General features: G+C 46.1%; 1 protein-coding gene across 2 annotated transcripts in view; it reads right to left on the bottom strand.

The window, feature by feature from the left end:
* SH3PXD2A (SH3 and PX domains 2A) overlaps positions 1 to 3,757 on the bottom strand; it is a 230,861-nt gene extending 227,104 nt beyond the window's left edge. The window contains exon 1 of one of the 2 annotated variants that reach the window (XM_074373681.1): positions 3,161 to 3,757. In XM_074373681.1, the coding sequence (XP_074229782.1) occupies positions 3,161 to 3,232 (72 nt within the window). In that variant the 5' untranslated portion in view covers positions 3,233 to 3,757. The remainder of the gene's footprint in view (positions 1 to 3,160) is intronic. The other variant, XM_074373682.1, reaches the window with a different exon arrangement.
* Between the last annotated feature and the right edge of the window lie 15,913 nt (positions 3,758 to 19,670).

Below are 19,670 nucleotides of genomic sequence, written 5' to 3'. Positions count from 1 at the left end.
CTGCAGTTGGCATCCAGCATCATCAGGACCATTCGAAAGACAAGTGGTTAGAGGCCAAAGCCAGTTTACCTAAGGTCTCCCCAAGGGCAGCACATATAGCTAAGAGAGGAGCCCAACTCCATGCAGGGAGCCTGGCAGAGAGGAAGGAAGCCAAGGGCTGAAAGCACCTCAAATGACGGGGGTCACTTGCCTGCTTTTCATAAATAGACCAAAAGCACAAGACCCTCGGTGTCCAGGCAGCTCTCCCTCATCACAGGGACAAGCACACCCTTCACTGGGTGTCCTGAGAAGAACTTTGCAGTGTGTTCCCAGCATTCTGGAGCCAGCAGAGCCCCTCCTGCTTGGGCCCCAGGCCTCTCATCAGCTAGCGCCGGCTAACGTGCATGTCCCAAAAGTCTCTCTGCTCTGCAATTTGCCAAACCACAGACTCAGAATTCACCATCAGTGGAGGAGAGGCGGGAAGAAGGCAGCCTTCTTTAGTGCAGAGGGCTGTCAGAACATGTGCGACTTGAACGCAGCCTGTCTGCCAGCTACCCACACCAGAGTGCCTTGTCCAGAACACCTGACCTGCTGATGTGTGGTGTCCGCCATGCAAAGGCCAAGAGAGGAGGCGATCCTAAGCTTCAGAGGCACACCCTGCTCCTCCTGCCCTGTTGGCCCCACCGCCACTTTCTATTAAAGGGCCCCTCTCCTTATGTTATGCATTAATGCCCCAAACATGCAGGAACCTCTTGTTGTCACCAGATATTTGTCTTCCTCATCAATCCCAACCAGACATTTAGGGTCCTTTGATGAACCAAACCCACTCCATGAGCAGAAGGCCAGTTAGACTCAGGTGCTGAGTCACAAGTGACTTTACCCCATCTGGTTCTCAGTCTCCTCATCTGTAAAGTGAGGGGGTAGAGCCACATGAGTCCTTGGGTACCTGCCAGCTCCACGATTCCACAATATACAACGTTTTCTCCTTTAACTGTTTTCCCCAACCTGAGTTGGGAGAGCTCTGAATGGCCCCATCTGCTCAGTGACATCACTCCCGGCCCCAAACATAATGTCATTGATTCTTACACGGGAAGCCAAGATGTTCTGGAAAACACTGTCCATAAAAAGGGAGGAAATGATCATTTCAAGGGACTCAGACAGGACTTCTTTTGTATTTTTCACGTAGAACAAGTTATTATCAATCTTAAAACCCCAAATCTTTCTTCCTTCTTTCCAGACCATTAATAGCTGCTTTTCAAAAATGCTTTCTTAGTCAGCATCGCACAGATAATAAGCTACCATTTAATGAGTGCTTGTTACGTGCCAGGAACTGCGCTAAGTGCTTTGCATGGATGATCTCATTTAATTCTCCAGACAACCCTATAAAGTAGATACTATTATTATCCTCACTTTTAAAATAAGGAAACTGAGGCCCACGGAGGTTAAAAAACTTGCCCAACGTTGCATAGCTAGTCAGTGGCTTTGAACAAGAGCCTCCAAGTCAGAACCTCAGCACTAACCACCTCTCAACACCGTCTGCAGTGGGTCCCCAGGCTTCAGTAACACTCCTGCCTTGTTGCCAGTAAGTGGACATCATTGGTCAAAGCTAAGATTTGTTGTTTCAACTAAAATCCAGAGTCCACAAAAGCACCTGCCTGGGTCTCAGAGCAGAGAGTGCCATCTGTTGAAAGCAGTACCAATCTTAACTGAAGACTAGGAAAGAACCCCTAAAACTTGGCCTGCAACATTTGAGAAAAGAAGTTAGGAAGACGGACTTCATAATAAGTTCTGGGATTTGCAAATGGACATCTGTCCCCAGAGCGGGGTGACCACATGGTGACCCAACTTCTCCAAAAAGAGGTTTCTTGAAACAGTAGGAGAAGACGCTTGCTGAGCCAGATAACACAAAAGGAACAACTCTCCCACCAGCACCCACCTCTCTGTTGGGTCAGGAGCCAGACTCATTGGTTTACCTCCTCCCCAACCTGAGCCCAGGCCCATTTATTCCACTATAAAGAAACCCAAAGATCAGAGCTATTGAGGATAAAGATAGAAAGAGTAGCCTGAGGCTGACATTAGCACAAATCCCAGTCCCCTTGCAACAAGGAAATAAAAGGCATTTCAGAGATCAATGTGCTGTCTACAGCAGCAACCAACAGCCTGTTTTAATTGTTAAAATTAATGCTTTGAGCATACTAAATGCTCCTTTGAGTGCCTAATTTGCAAATAAGATGCAGTTCTTTGGCTTTGGATGCCCTGCTGTCTATCTCTTCTATCTCAGGTACAGGACCAAAGCCGCTCAGACTGGCATCGTCAGGCGTCAAGGACACCGTGTTTACTTCCTAAGGTGGGAAGGATGGGAAGACAGGATGGGCTGAGATGAAAGAGGACTCGTCCCACAGGCCAGGAGCTCAATCAACCTTAGCCCCTTCTCATTAAGTTTGGAGAAGGAAGGGGGAGGGGCAGCCGGCCGTTCCTCGGAGACCACAGCAAACATTTGCCTCCTCGTGTCTGGAGATGGAGCATCACTTAAGAGGAAATGAACCTGGTTAAGGGTCACGTCCAGAGGAGGGATAAAAGGAAAAGCCACAGATCTCCTCACACCGACGAACACAATGGCTTTAAGAAACAAATCAAAGCTCAGGGCTGAGGGTGGAGGTGGGGCGGGGGGGGGGCGCGTTGGCTTCCCTCTGTCCCCCAGACCCAGGCCTAGGGAGGCAGAGATTAGAGCAAAAGTGGGAGGCTCTCGCAAGGTTTCCTTCCCCAGAGCAAGCCTCTGAAAACATCTCTGTCTGTGTGAGCGCGAGCGACCCGAGCCCCCAGGGAGAGCCGGGAAGATGCTCTTTCCCAACGGAGCTTCCCAGCGAGGGTTTGACGAACGCTCCCCCCACCATCCATCAAAGCTCAGGCGGACAGATGACTTCACCGTTGTAACAGACAAGGGCAGCCACTTGCCAATTCCAATGCCAAAAAAAGAAAACGGGCGTTGGGGGGGAGGGTAGTGGAAGAAGGTCAGAAAAGGCTTCCTTGGAGATCACAGCCCTGCGAAGAAACTCCATTGCTGAGGGCTGCCCTGTGGGCACTTAGCTTCGCGACTTAGAGGGCAGGGGCAAGGGGCAGCCCGGGGACCCTCAGGGGGGTCCTGATCAGCCCCCCGCAGGGGTTGGTAGGGGGTACTCACGTAGTGCTTGGAGGGATTCCTCCGCTTCTCCACGTCCACCACGGTGGCATCTTGCACGCAGTAGGCGAGCATCTTCCCCCACAAAGCGAGTGGCGCCCCCCGGCGGCGTCACCTTCTCATCCCGGTCGGGCTCCGGCTCCTTCTCCCGCTTCCCGGGTCCCCGGGGCCACCCGCCACCCTAGCCCGGCGCGCCGCTGCCCGGGCTCCCGGCACCTACAGGTACGGCCGCGGGGCGGGGACAGTCCTAAGGGCACGCGGGCTCCGTGCGCCCGGGTGGCTCCCCGTGGGCCTGCCGCGCGCCCCTTCCCTCGCGCGCCTCCGCTGCTGCTGCCGCTGACGCCGCCGCCGCCGCCACAGCTCTGGGGCTCGCCCGCCCGCTCTCTCCGCTGCCCGGTGGGTCCGGCGGGAACTGGCGGAGCAGAGGAGGGGCGGGGGTGTGTCCCGCCAGCGAGGGGACGGGGCGGGGGCCCCGGAGCCTGCTGTCAGCGCGCTTGGGGAGGGGCCAGCGGCGCCCCTTCGCCGCGCTCGGGCTCTGGGGGGCTCGGCGCTGGCGGAGTCTGTGGGCGCAGGAGGCGGAGGCAGGGCCGGGCAGGCAGGGAAGGGAAGGGAGGGGAGAGAGGGGAAGCGCGCGGGGAGGGGCTCTGGGCCCGGGGGAGGGGCTCGGGGCGACGGGGAGGGGGCTGCCGCCCGGCCGGAGAGGCCAGGGCGGGCCCGCGGGCCCCCACCGCGACGAGAGCGCGGCCAGCGGCCTGGCGCGGCGCTGGGCTACTTCACCGGGCACAGAAACTCAGGGTGGCATCGGAGGGAGGAGGGGCGGGGGGAAGGGAACCCAGAGCGCCCCAACCCTGGCTTTCCGCCTTGGAGCAGATTTGTGCCTTTCTGTCCCCACCTTTACAGCCTCCTCTCACTCCTATCCCCCAGATCTCTTTAATGAAAAGTAGTTTATTACCCTGCTGTTACTGCCCAGGCCCTCTGAGGAGGAGACAGGAATGGGGAAGCAGCCGGCATTAAATCCTTCAAGCCAGAGCCTCTTTTGATAAACCACCTGCCCCGCTGCGGGTCGCAAATGGTAAATTCTCCCCTGAAATGTGATCGATCCGTTGTCTGAGTCGTCCATCGATCTGGGCCTGGGTAACCAGCCTGTGATATCATTTACCAGTGAGGTTGCAAGACTGCAGAACACCAGTGTCTTAAGCCCAGGGCTTCCCTGGGACCCTCCCCAGGTCGGTGAGGAGGGAAGAGGGCACACGGTGATGGGAAAATCCACTGGGTTGGGTTAGGGGGCCAGCTCAACATAGGCCCTAGGCGCTGGCTTTCTCACCGCTTCTCCCTCTGGTTTGGAAAACTGACTTTATAAGCCACTTGCCAATCTCTGGACTCGAGGCACAACTGCTACTGAATTTAATTTAACCCCCCCCCCCCATCCACCATCTATTTCAAAATATTTTTTCCATTCTAGTTTCAAATATTTAAAGAAGTAGTGTTTTCACAACTAATTCTATTGTTTCACAGTCACAACAAGCTTTGTGACTGAAGACCAGTGTAAAGCATCTGAAATGCAGGCCAAGGGTTTCACAACCTAACTATATTAATACTTTATTCTCTGCACCGTCAGAACCCATGGAGCAACCTAAGACTCTAGTCCACATTTGCTTGGTACGGAGTGCCCCACTATCCTCCCAACTTTCTTCGGGAAGGATGCTAGAACACCAAACGATGTTGCTATCTAAGTATTTGACCTGGAACAAATCACTTAATACCACAGGCACTGGAGTCACCGCAGTGTTCTCATTTGTGAAATATAGGTGCTGATCTAGATGGTCTTTTAAGGTTCCTCCCAACACACACTCCAAACTTAGTAGTAACTCCTGTGGAGACAGTTTTGAGTTCTTTGTTTTTTTGTTATTAGCATGTAGGGCGTTTGACATTTAAAAAATAAGTATTTTTTAAAAATTTCTTCTCTAAAATTCTAGAATTTTAGGATTGATTGAGCACCTATGCTGTGCTCATTTACAAGGCATTTAAAAACATAGAGAGAGTGAGAGAATTCAGTTAATGTTAGTGGAACTGAAAACTGAATCCAATTGACAAATGCTCATCTCTTCCCTCAAAGAGAGTCCAGATGAGAAACGGGGATATCATTAAGATTATATCCAATAAAATGTGCATTAGGTTTCCAGAAAATAGAGGCCTGGAGTAATCAAGGAGAACTTCTTGGAGGAGGCTGTCCCTGCACAGGGGACTGGAGGATGGGCAGAGTTTGGAGTACCTTGGAATACTCTGCCTCCTCTGAACTCCTCCAAGCCAGCTGCACTTGCCCTGAGCTGCTTTGACATGTGCATATTTGTCCATAACACACTTCATTTCCTCTGAAAACACCTGGTACACAAGGACTGGCTCTAAGTTATACTTCTTTGCACTCTTCATATAGCCAAGTACCATACCTTATACACAGTAGTAGTCACTATACAAGAATTTGTTGAATGATCAAGGAGAGAAGAAAAAGTGGAGTGAGGACCCTGAAGCCTGAACCTGTGGGCAACAGGCAGAGGGCCAGGAGGACAGTGTCTACCCAGGGAAGGGGTCAGTGAAGGGGGTGAGGCACAGGAAAAAGAAATAAGGAGTCCAGATCATAAGAGATCTTGACACTAGGCACAGGGCTTCTCCATCAGAGAAGATGATAGAAAACCATTGTGGATGCTGGAGCAGATGTCCTGGGAAAAGGTGATCTGACAGTGATGCTCAGTGATGGGGAAAGGAGGAGACAGGGCATCACTTCCTTGAGCAAGGCGATAGACCCAGGGTAGACCTGGGCTAGACCCTCATCTCTGAGCTCCTCAAGGGAAGGGCTGGGCTGTGGGAGCCTAGGAGGGCCTCCAATGAAGAATCAAGACGGTCTGTGGGTTCAAGGTGAAAAGATTCGTAATGGCACTCAGCCACTCTTCCTCTGGGGCTGCAAGGTATTCCAGAAGTTCTAATTAAGCCTGAGAAGCCCCTGGTGAGGGGAGCTGGTGTTCAGCTGTTGGAAGGAAAGAAGAGGAGGGGGTTGGCTTGCCCTGGGTTCCCTGGTGAGTGCTTTCCCACTCACCCTCCTTCTTCTGGGTCAGGATCTGAACGTGGCCCTAAGCACAAGAGATGTAGAGGAGAGACGGAGGGTTCCATGTTCCCCTGCTGTCCTAGTGCCTCGGTGCTCACCTACAAGGTGATGGATGGCCTTCTTCCAGCCTAAGAAATCCCACACAACTTGACATCTTCTAAATTCGGGGTCTTGAAGCACAACTTCAGTACTCCCAACTTCCCCCTGTGCTCCCCAATTACCTCAGTTGGAGGGAGCAACTGAGCACCAGCCCCGACCCCAACCCTGTGGTGCCAAGATCCCTGGGGATTAGTTGGACAGAAGTTATTAATACTTGTGGGAGAAAAATCTATTTTCCCTCCTGGGGCTGTACAGCCAAAAGACTATAAAATGGTACAGGCTCTTCCTTCTTCCCTGGGTACATTTCAACCTCACACAGACTTCTTTCCCACAGTGCCTTAGGCATGACTTTCTGTGCAACACACATTTACTGAGTGCCTCACATGTGCCTGGCACTTCCCCAGCAATAACTGAGACCGGCTGAAGGCTCCTTAGAGACAAGACTGTGTCTCGTTCATTCAATACCCAACATGCCTGACACATAGTAGGTACAATGGGTGGTTTGTATTGAAAACATCTGCTCAAGGAGCAAGTAGTGGTGGAGAAAATTACGTAAATCCCTGTTTTGCCACCTCCATCCATGAACTGGGGATGACTCCAATCCAAGGACATTTCATTGCATGAGTTCAAATGACAAAACATAATTGCAGAAAAAAAATTTTTGGTTACAATAAATAAGGGAAAAGAGGACCCAAAATATAGACGGAAATTGGTTGGTACCTAAAAGTCTGATTTTTCAAAACAAAACTGTAGGATGCTTAGAACCAAAGAATTTTCCACCTGGAAGGGACCAGCGAAGTTATTTATTCCTTAATTTTATAGGGGAGCAAACAGCGGTCGAGAGAAACTAAGCAAGCTGCCTGATGCCACACAGCCAGGGAGTCCTGCCGTCTTTGTCCTCCACCACGCTTATGAGCCTGTTCACATGCGAGCAGAGTTCATTGAATGAGCACCCTTAGTGCATTTACAGACACATGCAGATCCAAGATGTTGCTCTCCTTTGAACCCCAGAGTCCTTCGTTCCAATTCTCCATTCACACAAGCATCACAGGCTGCCTGGATCCCCCATCCAGGCAGGACCCTCCTCTAGGACATGGACCACACGGTGTTCGACTCCACAGACCTTTTGTGCACATGCAAATCCTATCAACTTTCATATGCAGAGCTTACCCCACCTCCTCTCCCATGTAGTCTTCGTGACCATCCCAAAGACAATAAATACACAGAAGCAGTGAAAACAGTTACATTACTAAACATTCATTCCAAATCATACATTGCCCTATGACAGCTCAGCCGCTACTGTACAGAACCCGTTTACATCTTTTATTATTTCTTAACTTTGCGGTGCTTAGGTTGTGACTTTGAAACCAATAAGAAGCCGGTGAAGGTCTTGAGGACCATGAACTTAACTCTGGCACCATGCTTTCCCTGCCCACCCCAACCATAGCACCTTGGCCATCTGCTACACACAGAGCTTTATATGTGCCAGGCACCCGATAAATGATTGTCTTTTAAAATTAGGTTATTTGTAAATGCTGCTGATGAAAGCGATGCCTAAGAATTGAAGAGCGTTCCAGAGCAGGACTTACCCAACCTGGGTTCTAGTCCCGCTCAACCACAACCCAGCCTTGTGACCTTGAAGTCATGTCCCAGAGCTGGGTCTCTGGTGATTCTTCTGGTCCTGTGCATGCTCTGGGATGTGGATAAATATTATATAAAGTGAAGTCTAATGGGTCTAATGTGTTACCCAGAGATGTGCAAATTTGACTGAAATTTGGGGCCCCCTCCTGGCCAAAGTGGTTTTAGCACCTTTAACTCAAAGCAGCTGGCCCTGCTTTGTATCCCTTTCCGTCCCTGGCTGACCTCTGGCAGGAACAAGCACAAGGGCCTAGTACCGATAGCCTGCCAGGGTACAGACTATAAGCAGTCCAAGGTGTTCACTTGTCTCTCTTTCTTTGCTCTTTCTTCTCCTTCTTTCTTTCTCTTTTTCAAATCAGCCCTTATAGACTTATGTTTGGGGAGTGTCTTGAGAACAGTCCCTCCTGAATTTGGAGTAGACAATGAGGTCAACTTCCATTTTCTCTAGAGGGAAGTAAATTATGGGCCAGACTTCTCCTCTCCCTGGTTGCTGGGGAATGGGACCAGGATGAGACGCCAGAATTGCCCTGTCTGCTCTGCCCCATTGTTCACTAATTGCAGCCATAATAACAGGCCCCTCTTGCTTGCCAAACCACCAGGTGGTGGAAACTGCCTCTCTGACTCCCAACACAGTAAGTTCATCAGCAAAACTTTGACGGGCTTCTTTACATGGTGCCAACAAGGGTCTCAGCCTCCCGTCTTAGCCTTGACTCTGGTGAGGCCCTTATGCAACAGAATTTTTTTTATAGAACCACTTCAAGTTCCAGCCTTAGCAAATGACCATGTTCCTGGAATGCCAGGAACAAGTCTGCTAACTTGCATGGCCAAAGAAGCCAAGGACATAATTAGATTCACAGAGGAAAAAAATATTATTCCGTAACTCCAGACTGCATCCTTAACGTTGACAGGACATCTGGTCTCCAAAGTAGCCCATTGTGTTTTGAGACCTTCAGGGATGAGGGTGTGAATGGTTTCATACATCCATCTCAACTACTGAACATGCCTTCAAGTGTATTTCTGCCTGGTAGGGGCTTCCCAGCATCATCTTGGTATATAAGATCGGTGTGCATAGTTCTATTTTAACCAGAGGCCACCACAGATTTTCTTTTTCAAAATCCCCTGGATTTTCCAGAAGCCAGCAAAACCTGAGTTGTCCACTAGATGACAAAAAGAATAAGGGGAAAAAATCCCTTGGGAAATTCAAAGCCAGCTTCTTAAAATAGTCTTAAGCCACAAATAACCAAAATTATGAGTCTGGTTTTGGTTTGACCTCTTCCCCCCGTCCCCCAGTTCTCTATTCAGAAATGTCATAGAAATTACTGTTCTTCATCCTATTTGAATCCACACATCTATTTCAGGTAAAAGATTCCAGACTCCCAAAAGTCAAGTCTGGCTCCAGCTGATGTCCTGCCCTCTGTCTCAAGCAGAAGATATCCCATTGTCGGTTCATTTCTTACCCAACAGGCTAGGGCAGGCAGAGGAAGCCTTAGTAGGCTGGGTTTTCCCACCTGGGTGAATCTGGCTGGGATTTTGTCATCCACAAAGTATTGCCCCAGGCAGATGACTGTGATCACTTCGATTAATCTTACTGCCTTATATATAAACAGCACATGTTTTAGTTGAGACTCTTTGGTTTTCAAGTACTGGAAATTGAGCTGAGCCAGCTAAAAAAAAAAAAAGGAGAGGAGACTATTTCCAATGTACAGTGGTGTCTCATTATCCATGCACATCTGGCTTCTCGGAGCAGAACCACAATGTAGCAAATCTTTGAAAACAGGATAATTTTCTCCACCTCTCATCTCTGCTTAGCACTCTGTGTCTGTCTTATTCTTTTCTATCTGTAGACCGTTTTTCTCTGCTTTTTCATCCACATAGCACGAGTCCCGTACCACCCAAACGTCTACCAGTCCCTCATTTCCAGACACATCTGAGACTGGTTGCCTCTGGAGTCTAGAGCCCAATTTCCAGGAAAAGCAATCTGATTTGTCCACCTTGGGTCATGTGTCCATCCTGATCCAGTCAATTATCATGGGGTGAAGCCATGTAGCACAAATGTGATTATCATGAGCCAATCGACTGAGTTGGGGAATTAATTCTAAGAAAGAGGGCTTGCGTGAGTGGCCCCTACACCCCAAAACACACCTACTAAATTACTGTTTACTTTTTCTAATTACTGTTATTCATTTATTTATTCACTCAATGAATATTTGTTAAGTTATCAACCTGTGTCACCTACTTTGTTAGGAAAAGCAGCTACACTTGGGGCAAACCAGAAAAGGTCCTTGTCCTTAGGGAGTTTTATCACTTGCGGGGAAGACAGAAATTGTTTTACAAATCATACAAATAAATGTGATATTATCATGGGGACCAATGTTATCAAGGCGGAGCAAGGTGTTATGAATGGTGGTAATCTCTGGGGGTAAAGGTATAAAGTTTTAAATGGATTTATTTAAAAATTTAAAAAATTCTATAGTGTACCTGTCCTTCTGTAATCATAAAAGGGTTGTTTGAGGTTTTTTAAATTTGCATTTTGAAAGGATGAGGATGGTCCCCTGGTGAAGGGGCCTGGTGGGTGAGGGGGACAGTTGGTAGCTCTGCAGTGGGATACTACGAGAGGTGATGACAGCTTAGACTAGGCTGCTGATGGTCCTGGGTGGGCCAAAGGGAACTTTAGAAGGCAGAGCGGCCTTTGTTTGGTGACGTTTGTCAGGGATGAGGGAAACAGAGGTGCTAAGGACAGTCATAGGTTCTTACCTGCTTATGTGTGGGATGACAGTGCTCCGTATTTTTCAACTTTGTTTGAGTCCGTCATATATGGGAGCTGCTCTAGTCAACATCACAAGTCCCTTTTAGCTATAATAACAATCATGATAATAATAATAATAATAATAATAGTAACAATAACAATAGAAATACCAGCAGCTGTTTACTAAGCCCCTGCTGTGTGTTGTGCCAGGCAGTGTGCCGAGTAATCACTATGCGCCTGTATTTATTCCATAAATGGGAATTTGGCCACAAACAAGAGTGCCCTCCCTTGTGGCACTTACAGTCTAGGTGGAGGAAACCATGAATTAGGCAAGAAAAACCAAGACTTTGGGCCCCTTCAACTCTCTAGTATTTTTTAAATATTTGTTCAGCACTTATTTAATGAGGGCTGGAAGAAATAAATTTTCTATTAAGTGTGCATTTCTTCCCCTGCATTCAAAGTAAGGCATTTATTACATGGACTGAAAGCAGTATTTTCTAAGTCGTCCTTTAGCTCATGGTTTTACATACCTGGATGGTATCATTCATATGCTTGCTACGAGTAAAAGTAACTTACGTGGATACAGCTTCAAACTTTTAGAAGATATTTTGACTTTGTTTGGTTTTACTTTAATGAAGGTCAGATGTTTCCCATTTTTCTGGAGTTCTTGTTTTTTCTTTAATTTTACGGGGAAGTGGAGGAGGCTTCTGAATAGTTAACTTCTTGGGAAGCATATTAAAAGGTTTGAAGTTACTTAAAACAAATCATTCCTTCCGAGGAAACAGCACTAGGCCCTGCTTCACTGCACATTGACCTTGACCTTGACCTTGACCTTGCAGCCAAGGGTGACAAAGCTTCTGCTGACAAGGTTCAGAGCTGGCCCAGCCCAGTCCCCAAGTGCAAAGCATCCTGCACAGGCACACTGCAGAAGTACTCCACAGAGATGGGAGGTGCTGGTGAGGAGGGATTCTGGATTTCCACCAGAGGATGCTGTTTATTGTGGTAGGAACTGGACCATCTGTGCCAGGAGAGCTTTGGAAAATCCCACTCTTTCAGGCCAATCTGCCTACTCTGCTTAACACATGAGGGGTCATCACTGCTCAGGCTTTTAGAAACAAAATAGAAAAATCTCACCAATGGACAGCCAGGCAACCATGTAGATCATGTCTGATGATTAATTCATGATATTGCTAAAACGTAAGAATGCCAGCTTTGTAAGCACAGGGATGTTGGTCTGTTTTCTCACCATGACACCCACCAGTGCTGAGAACAATGTCTGACACGTGACAAGTTTCCCTCAGTGTTTGTCAAACAAATGACAGTAAAAATTTTCACCTCTGGGGGGCCATATGATCTCTGCTGCAATCACTCAACTTTGTCTAGTATACCTATATTATGATTCTGCGATTTCATTCCAATATATAGAGCCAAGAGAAATTAGTATATGTCCACCAAAAGAGAGTATAGAAATATTTACAGCAGCATTATTCATCATAATTCAAAACTGAAAGCCACCCTAACGTCCACCAGTGCTGAGTGGGTCAATAGTGGTGTTACGTTCACCACAGCAGAATACTATACACCAGTGATAAAGAGCAAACAGCTTCGTGCAGCAGACTGGGTGAAGCAATGCTGAGCAAAAACAGACAGACTCAAAGAGCACATACTGTATGATTCCATTTATACAATGTTCAAAACAATCCAAATTAAGTTACAGTGCTACAGGCCATATGAGTGGTTGTCTCTGAGAAATGTGAACTGGGAGGGGGCACAGAGAACTGTGGGGTGCTGGAAATGGTCTCCATCTTGATCCGGGTGGAAGTCTTACCTGTGCGCTAGAGTTGTACACTTCAGCGGATGTATGTGATAGGTTGCTATGGACTGAATGTTTGTGTCCCCTCAAAGCTCACATGTTGAAACCCTAATCCCTGAGGTGACAGTATTTGGAGATGGGTTCTTTGGGAGATAATTAGGTCATGAAGGTAGAGCCCTCATGATGGGATTAGTGCCCTTATAAAAAGAGACACAAGAGAGCTTGTTCTCTCTCTCTCTCTCTCTCTCACACACACACACACACACACACACACACACACACACACACCCTGCCGCATGTTAGGAAACCAAGAAGATGGCCCTTACCAGATCCCATCCATGCTGGCACACTGATCTCAGACTTACTGGCCTCCAGAAGTGTGAGAACTAAATGTCTGTTGTTTAAATCACTCAGTTTGTGGTATTCTTGTTATACCAGCCAGAGCTAAGACATACCTCAATAAAAAAAGAAAAAAAGTGAATGAAATAAAACTAAACAAATCAGCCCAGATAAATCTCCATGAGATTCTGGTGAGAAAAAACAATGCAAGTTGCAGAAGGATACTTACAACATATAACATATAAATATTAAGATAATACTACTATACATAATACACATCTAGGTATTAAAATGGACGGGAAGGAACTTCAGGAGAGTGGTAACCCCTGGTGAAAGAGAGGAACCAGAAGGTTCTATAACTGTAGTAACACACATCTTTTAAAAAGGCACTGAATGTGGTAAAATGCTAATATTTGTTAAAACTGGGTGTTGAGAACTTATTTTTCATATTCTCTGTACTGTGAAGTATGTTTTAAATATTCATGATTTGTAAATAATTTATTTTAAATGAAAATGTAAAAATCACTCAGTGGCGACAATGAATGTGCTTTGAGGAGCACAGAAATCAGAAGTTGGTGGTTATGGATGTCAGTTCCAGTTTTATATCAGTGTCAGCAATCTATTTTTATATTTTATTGTTGTTGCACAGCATCAAGTGATTCTTGATTGACACGAAGACAGTCCTTGCAAACACAGTCTTTAAGCAGCATGCCTTACAGTCTTCTGACACTTTTCAATGAAACTGATCCAGAAACTTGAAAGAAGGATAATAGGAATTTTCCGTTTCAAAGTTGTATTACTAGTAATATCTAACAACTGCTCACATTCATAAATTGTTTCCATTTCAAGGGGGTCAGTGAAGGATTCCTTTGCTGGCTTTTTACCTTTGTTGTTCAGCAAAAAATACTTTTCAGATACACTTTATAACTTTATAAGATATTCAGTGGCGCCATTTAACACATCTGATATCTTAGAGTCTTATTGGACCACATAGCTTGCAAAGTTTCAAGGCAGAAGTATTATTTTTTTAATATAGAGCCAGGACTTAGTTTTGACTTCATTGCTAACACTTTAAGTTGTTAATACAATAAAATCTCAATACTGCAACACAGTGTTAGCCTGCTCAGGTTTGTAAGAGGACCAGCTGGAACAGTCAACTTAAGTTTCATTCAGTTAAATAAAAGAAGGAGTTAGCTAACAAAGGGTTTCTTTAACCACATAGAGTAATATCTTTTCTTACTTGAAATGATCATCTTGCTCTGGCCTGAAAAGTAAAAAGTAAATCCTGGGTCTCACTGCCCATATTATTACAGTGACCCAAAAATGTCTGAAAAGTCTTCAATGTGCAGACTGCACCTTAGCATCATCAAAACACCATATATAATGCATTTTAAGATGCTGTCTTCTTGATGATGGCTAATGCTTGATGTGTGTATCATACGATGAAGGCTTAACCCTGGCACGGGCACAACTTACTAGAAGCCATTACTTCCTCACTCCCCCCCAAAATTGTTTTCTCCCCATCTGAATGTCACTACTACATTTTTTGCCAACATTTCCTGGCAGGTTAAAAAAAAAAAAAAAAAAGATCTTACTCTTGTCCTCTTGATAGCTTTTCTGAATGCGTACACTACAGAGGAGTGCAGTGGGGAGACAGTGTGGGTTAGATTTGGATTCCTGCTTTACCGTTCTTCTTTGTGCGACTTTGAAAGTCGTTTCACACCTTTCTAAGCTTCAGTTTCTTGTCTGTAAAATGGAGATAGTAATGCTTACTTTTTGGAGTCACTGTCAGGTGAACATGAGATCAGTCGTGTAAAATGGTCAGCACAGTGTGTGGGCATGTGATAAATCCTCAGTAAATGTTAGCCATTATTATTATTATTTACTAAAAAAAGCACCACTTGTTCTCTAGTCCTGCTGGTCTGTACAGATCGTATGTAATTTCAGTTTTAAAACATCAAGCAAGTTGGATTTGTCCATTCATTCAGTAAGTACTGAGTACAGTCGGGGTTCAGCACTCATGGGCTGCCTCTACTGGGCCATTTTACATCAAACACTTGATCACCTGAGGATTTTGGTATCAGCCGGGTGTCCTGGAACCAATCCCCCATGGAAGCCGAGGGACAAGGGTATTTACTCTGCAAATAAGATAGACCAGAGCCCTGTCCTCAAGGAACTTGCATTTCTAGTGTGATTTGTGCACTGGCAAATTTCTCTCTGGACGGAAGGACAGGGCAGCAGTTCTGGTCCCTCTTTCCCAGCAGCCTGCTCTTTCCATGTTCTTATTGCCTGATTACTAATAGGTCTTATTAATAATAATAGCTCGAGGTTTCCTAAGCTTTTCCTTAATAATGTATTCTCCTCCTTCGTGTGCAATGTGTTGTTTACATGTGGCACTGTGCATGCATTCTCATCGCCAGACTTCTTTGCATATGTTTTTACAAAAACATTAGGCTGTTCATTTTCCACGGAATAAAATGGAAAGCCTTGTTTTCATGCTCCACCGTGTTTAGTCTCAAAATGGCATTGCCGCTTGGCAGGGTCTATAAAACTAATTTGTAAAACCTACTACATATAACATATCTAGGACTTGGGTAATTTTTATTGCCATAAAAGGTGACTTCCCCAAACAACTAAACAGCAGCATTCTCTCTTGTCTTTGAGTGGCTTGGCTTGAGCATTTTCAGCACATTGTTTGCATCAGCTATTGTCAGTGAGGCTGATGCTTTGCAAAATTGGTCTATGGTGGATATTTGATATCTTGGTCCTGATCAGACTCATCACACCCAAATTTTCTTCTTAAATGTCCTGTTTTTCACTGGTGAAATCCATTCTTAGTTTTAAGGGTAATTGTTTAAGTCCCCTTGAAGAAAATCTTGCATGATATAAGTAACTGGTGAGGTACTCATATCTAATAGCTACAGCAGGATGGTACCTCGCTGAGAAACGCACCATAGATACTAGTCACTGCAGGGCTGACGACTGAGCTATAATACGTGCCTGTGGTCACCTGTGGTCACCTGTGTTCGCATCTGGAATCACAGCACATTTTGAATGTGGATATTTTTATTTGAGATTTAAACATAGTTAGAACATAGTTTTGAAATTTGAATTTTTACAGGATAACGTGTAGCAGAGTCCTGCTGTTCATCAGGTGCTGTTAGGACCCTGCCAGCTTCCCCTCAGCCCACCGCTTCCGGGGACTTTCCTCGCACAGTGGCGGCCTTTACCCTCAAGCACCTGCGTGTCCCTGTTTGAGAGCTTTCTCCGGCTGTATGCTTCAGAAGCTGCAGTCCCATAGGAGCAACCCACAACCATGAGGGGTGGGAGCTGGTGGATGAATTCCCCAGCTTCCTTGTCCCTTGGGCAATTCTCAGGTGTGTTCTACATAGTCTCTCAAGGGGCCCGATTGCCCAGAGTGCTAACCTGGTCACTGACACACCTTCACTGCCTTTCTCCCTTTCCTGTCTCACTTTCCCACTCCCTCACCATGCTTCTTTGGATCATGGCCCTCCGAAACTACTCGTATCCAAATCATTGACACGGGCTGCTTTGAGGGGAACCCACGGTGAGACACTATGTGACACGTATTAAATGATGTGGATTCACACTTAACTGATAAGGGTGTAGTAGGCACAAATTGAAGTGGCTGTCCAGCTCACAACACTCATCCCGCTTACCACATATATGCTACCACTTTCCTTTTGAAGAATCGTTCTCCTCCCACAGGGAACTGCCTCCTTTGGCCACAGTTATTGGTTGGGATTGAGCATCTGACTCAAGCCATTAGTAATACTCCACCCCCTGGCAATTGTGATTGGTCCATGGAGAGAAGGTAACCCACGCTGAACTAATCAGAGACCTTTCCTGGGACTTTCCTAACTGGTGCTATGGGATGAGAACCTCCTTCCTCTCAGAGCTAGGAGCTCTGAGCCCAGAGCTCACCTCGGCCATCTCTCTTACCACACAGAGAAGCCTGCTCACAGTGCGGGAGTATAGTACTAATTCTCAGAGGGAGGCCAGACATGAGCCATCTTCATAGGATTTGAATCCCTCAGGCAGTCGATCCTAAACTCACCTCATCCTGCCCCTCGCCAGTTTGGTTAGGTAGGCTTCCCTACACCTCACCAAGTGGGCAGGAGCCAGCGAAGGTCTTCATCACTTATAACCAAAGAGCCCTACTGCAGAGGCTTAACGCTGGGGCAGAGAGCTGGATTGGGAATGAGGATGTGGAGCAGGAGGACCGTCTTGCAGATACTGTGCTTTCCAGTTCCACAATTTGCACTGGATTCTTCTTTACAGTTTCCAGATCTCTCCTGAATTTCTCATCTCTTCACCCAGTATATGCATCTTTTACCGTAGACTAACATATTCATCAAAGTTATTGTAAAGTCCTTGTCTGCTAATTCTGACATCTGGGTTGTGTGAGTCTGTTTCTATTGACCAATTTGTCTCTTGGTTTTGAGTCACATTTTTCTTTTTCTTCACAGATCTAATAATTTTTGTAGAGTGAACATTGTATGTTCTAGAGACTGGACTCTTATCTTCCTCTGATGAGCATTTTCTTGGAATAGATAGGGAAGTTACTGGTGGCTAACATCACTTAATACTTGCTTGTGGGTTTTGTTAGGATCGGTCTGTTTTACCTTTAGTGCTGGGTGAATGCGTTAGTTGTGAAAGGAAAATGAAAATGAGCGGCACTGCCGAGAGAGCTCTCTACGATGGAGCGGGGAGGCCACTGAGGAAGTGCTGCTTATGCACCTCTCAGCCCAGATGTAATCTGAACTTTGAACTTTGACCACTCATTGTCTTGATGAAGGCTTCCAGAACATCTGCCCAGTGTTCCAGAAACTCAAGATACTTATCAGATCCTTACCCTAAAATAACTCATGTCAGCTTATCTACTTACTGGGCCCTAAATAACTTGCACACAACCTATCCCTTGAGGACAGACGTTTCCTTTCTTGCTTCAGGGTCAACCATAATTCTTGCCAGACAATTTTACCAACCTTGTGGCTTTTGCCTTTAGAAGCCCCTGACTCTTTCTCTTCTCTGGAACACTCTTTCATTTTTAACCAAATCAGTGTCTCCTGAACTGCAATTCCTAAGATTCCAAATAAACTCTTTTCTTATTTGCAGCCTTCTGCATTTCTTGGTCAAAATAGTCTTTACTCTTGGAGTGTGACCCTCCCACGGTTTCAACTAAAAGCCTGAGTTGTTTACCAAACCCCTATAAACTTGGTGAGACTTTCAACTCCACTGTCACCCTGTGATGGGCGATGGCTGGAATTTCTACTCAGTCTCTTTCAGCCATCAGCTGTTGTTTCCCTCTTGGATTCCTTGGGGTCTCACCTGGACACGTACAGTCCAAGGGTCAGCCAAGGATCTGAGAAGCTTCCCACTCTGTGACTCTCTCCTTTCCAGAATTTTCACCTCAATTTCCAGGCACTTTAGTTGCAGACTCCTTCTCAGAATCATCAAGCCAATAAGCCTGTGACTTCAGTCCTTCAATGACCTCTACCCTTTGTGAGCCGACTGTGGTTCTCAAAGTGTGGTCCTCGGACCAGTAATCAGCATCACATAGCGAATGGTTAGAAATGCAAAATATGGGGCCCTATCCCAGACCTAATGAATTAAAAACCGGAGGAAGAGCCTAGCTAACTGTATTTTAACAAGCTCTGGTTTGAGAAAGATGGCCTTAGTGGGAAAGCTATATAAACGTGGGTCTCTCCCAGCGTGTTTCCCTTCCTTTACTGCCTGGATGCTCCAGTGCCATCAAATAGGTTTGGGTTTTTTTTTTTTTTTTTTTTGAGGGGGGCTGTCTAGAATTTATTATTATTATTTTTAGGAGGGATTAGCTTTAAACAACCTACTCTGTCAGATGGAAATTTGGACATTCACTTTTAGTACATATTCCATACTATATACTGTCTGATTCCAACCTCTACCCCTAAGCATATACATTACATCTTTATAACTTGAAAAATACATTTAAAATATTTTAAATTGAGATTTGAATAAAATATTTGTGAAACCCTGGAAGCACCTTATAGTTTTATGGAACACAGCTTGGAAATCTCTAGTTTAAACCATATGATTGACAGTATGGGTCAGGATTAGCTTCAACCATGCATAGGAATATCTCCATGGCAGCTGTCACTATAGCATCAGGCCCATGACAGAGGTGGTAAATGAGCTTGTACAGAGTGAGGAGGAATGCAGTGTGGTATCTTCCTGGTCCCCTTTCCAAGAAATCCCAGAGACGTACCTTGCACTTTGAAAGAGGAAGCCTGCAGGTAATGACCAGAAGAAAATGACCTCTCTGCTAAGAGCAGTCACACTGCCAGCATTCCAACCTGTTTTCAGAAGGAGGCTCTTCTTAACTGCCATGGGTCAGATTCATATCAGCTTTGATTCATCAGGCCTCACAGCTTAACCTTACCTGCTCACATTCCCAAAGGTGCAGAGGTCTTTGTTCCTCAGTGAGAAACAGAGACTTTCCCTCAAGAGGGACTTGACCTCTTTCAACTTCAAAAAGAGGGAATACTTCCCCAGTTTTCTCCCCCAACCAGACCTGTAGAATGGAGAGAGAAAAAAATCACCCAGCATCTCCTTTCTCTGCCTCCAGCCCTAGACAGACACACTGGTGTTTCATCCACTAGGGAACAGGCACTGGGCAGTGCTTTTCCAACTTAAATGTGTATGCAAGTTCCCTGGGATCTTGTTAAAATGTAAATCCTGATTTAGTAGGTGTTACGGGCTGAACTGTGTCCCCTCA

This window comes from Camelus bactrianus, chromosome 11, assembly GCF_048773025.1.
Source record: "Camelus bactrianus isolate YW-2024 breed Bactrian camel chromosome 11, ASM4877302v1, whole genome shotgun sequence".
Classification (NCBI taxonomy): Eukaryota; Metazoa; Chordata; class Mammalia; order Artiodactyla; family Camelidae; genus Camelus; species Camelus bactrianus.
This window is presented reverse-complemented; position numbering and strand designations above follow the sequence as displayed.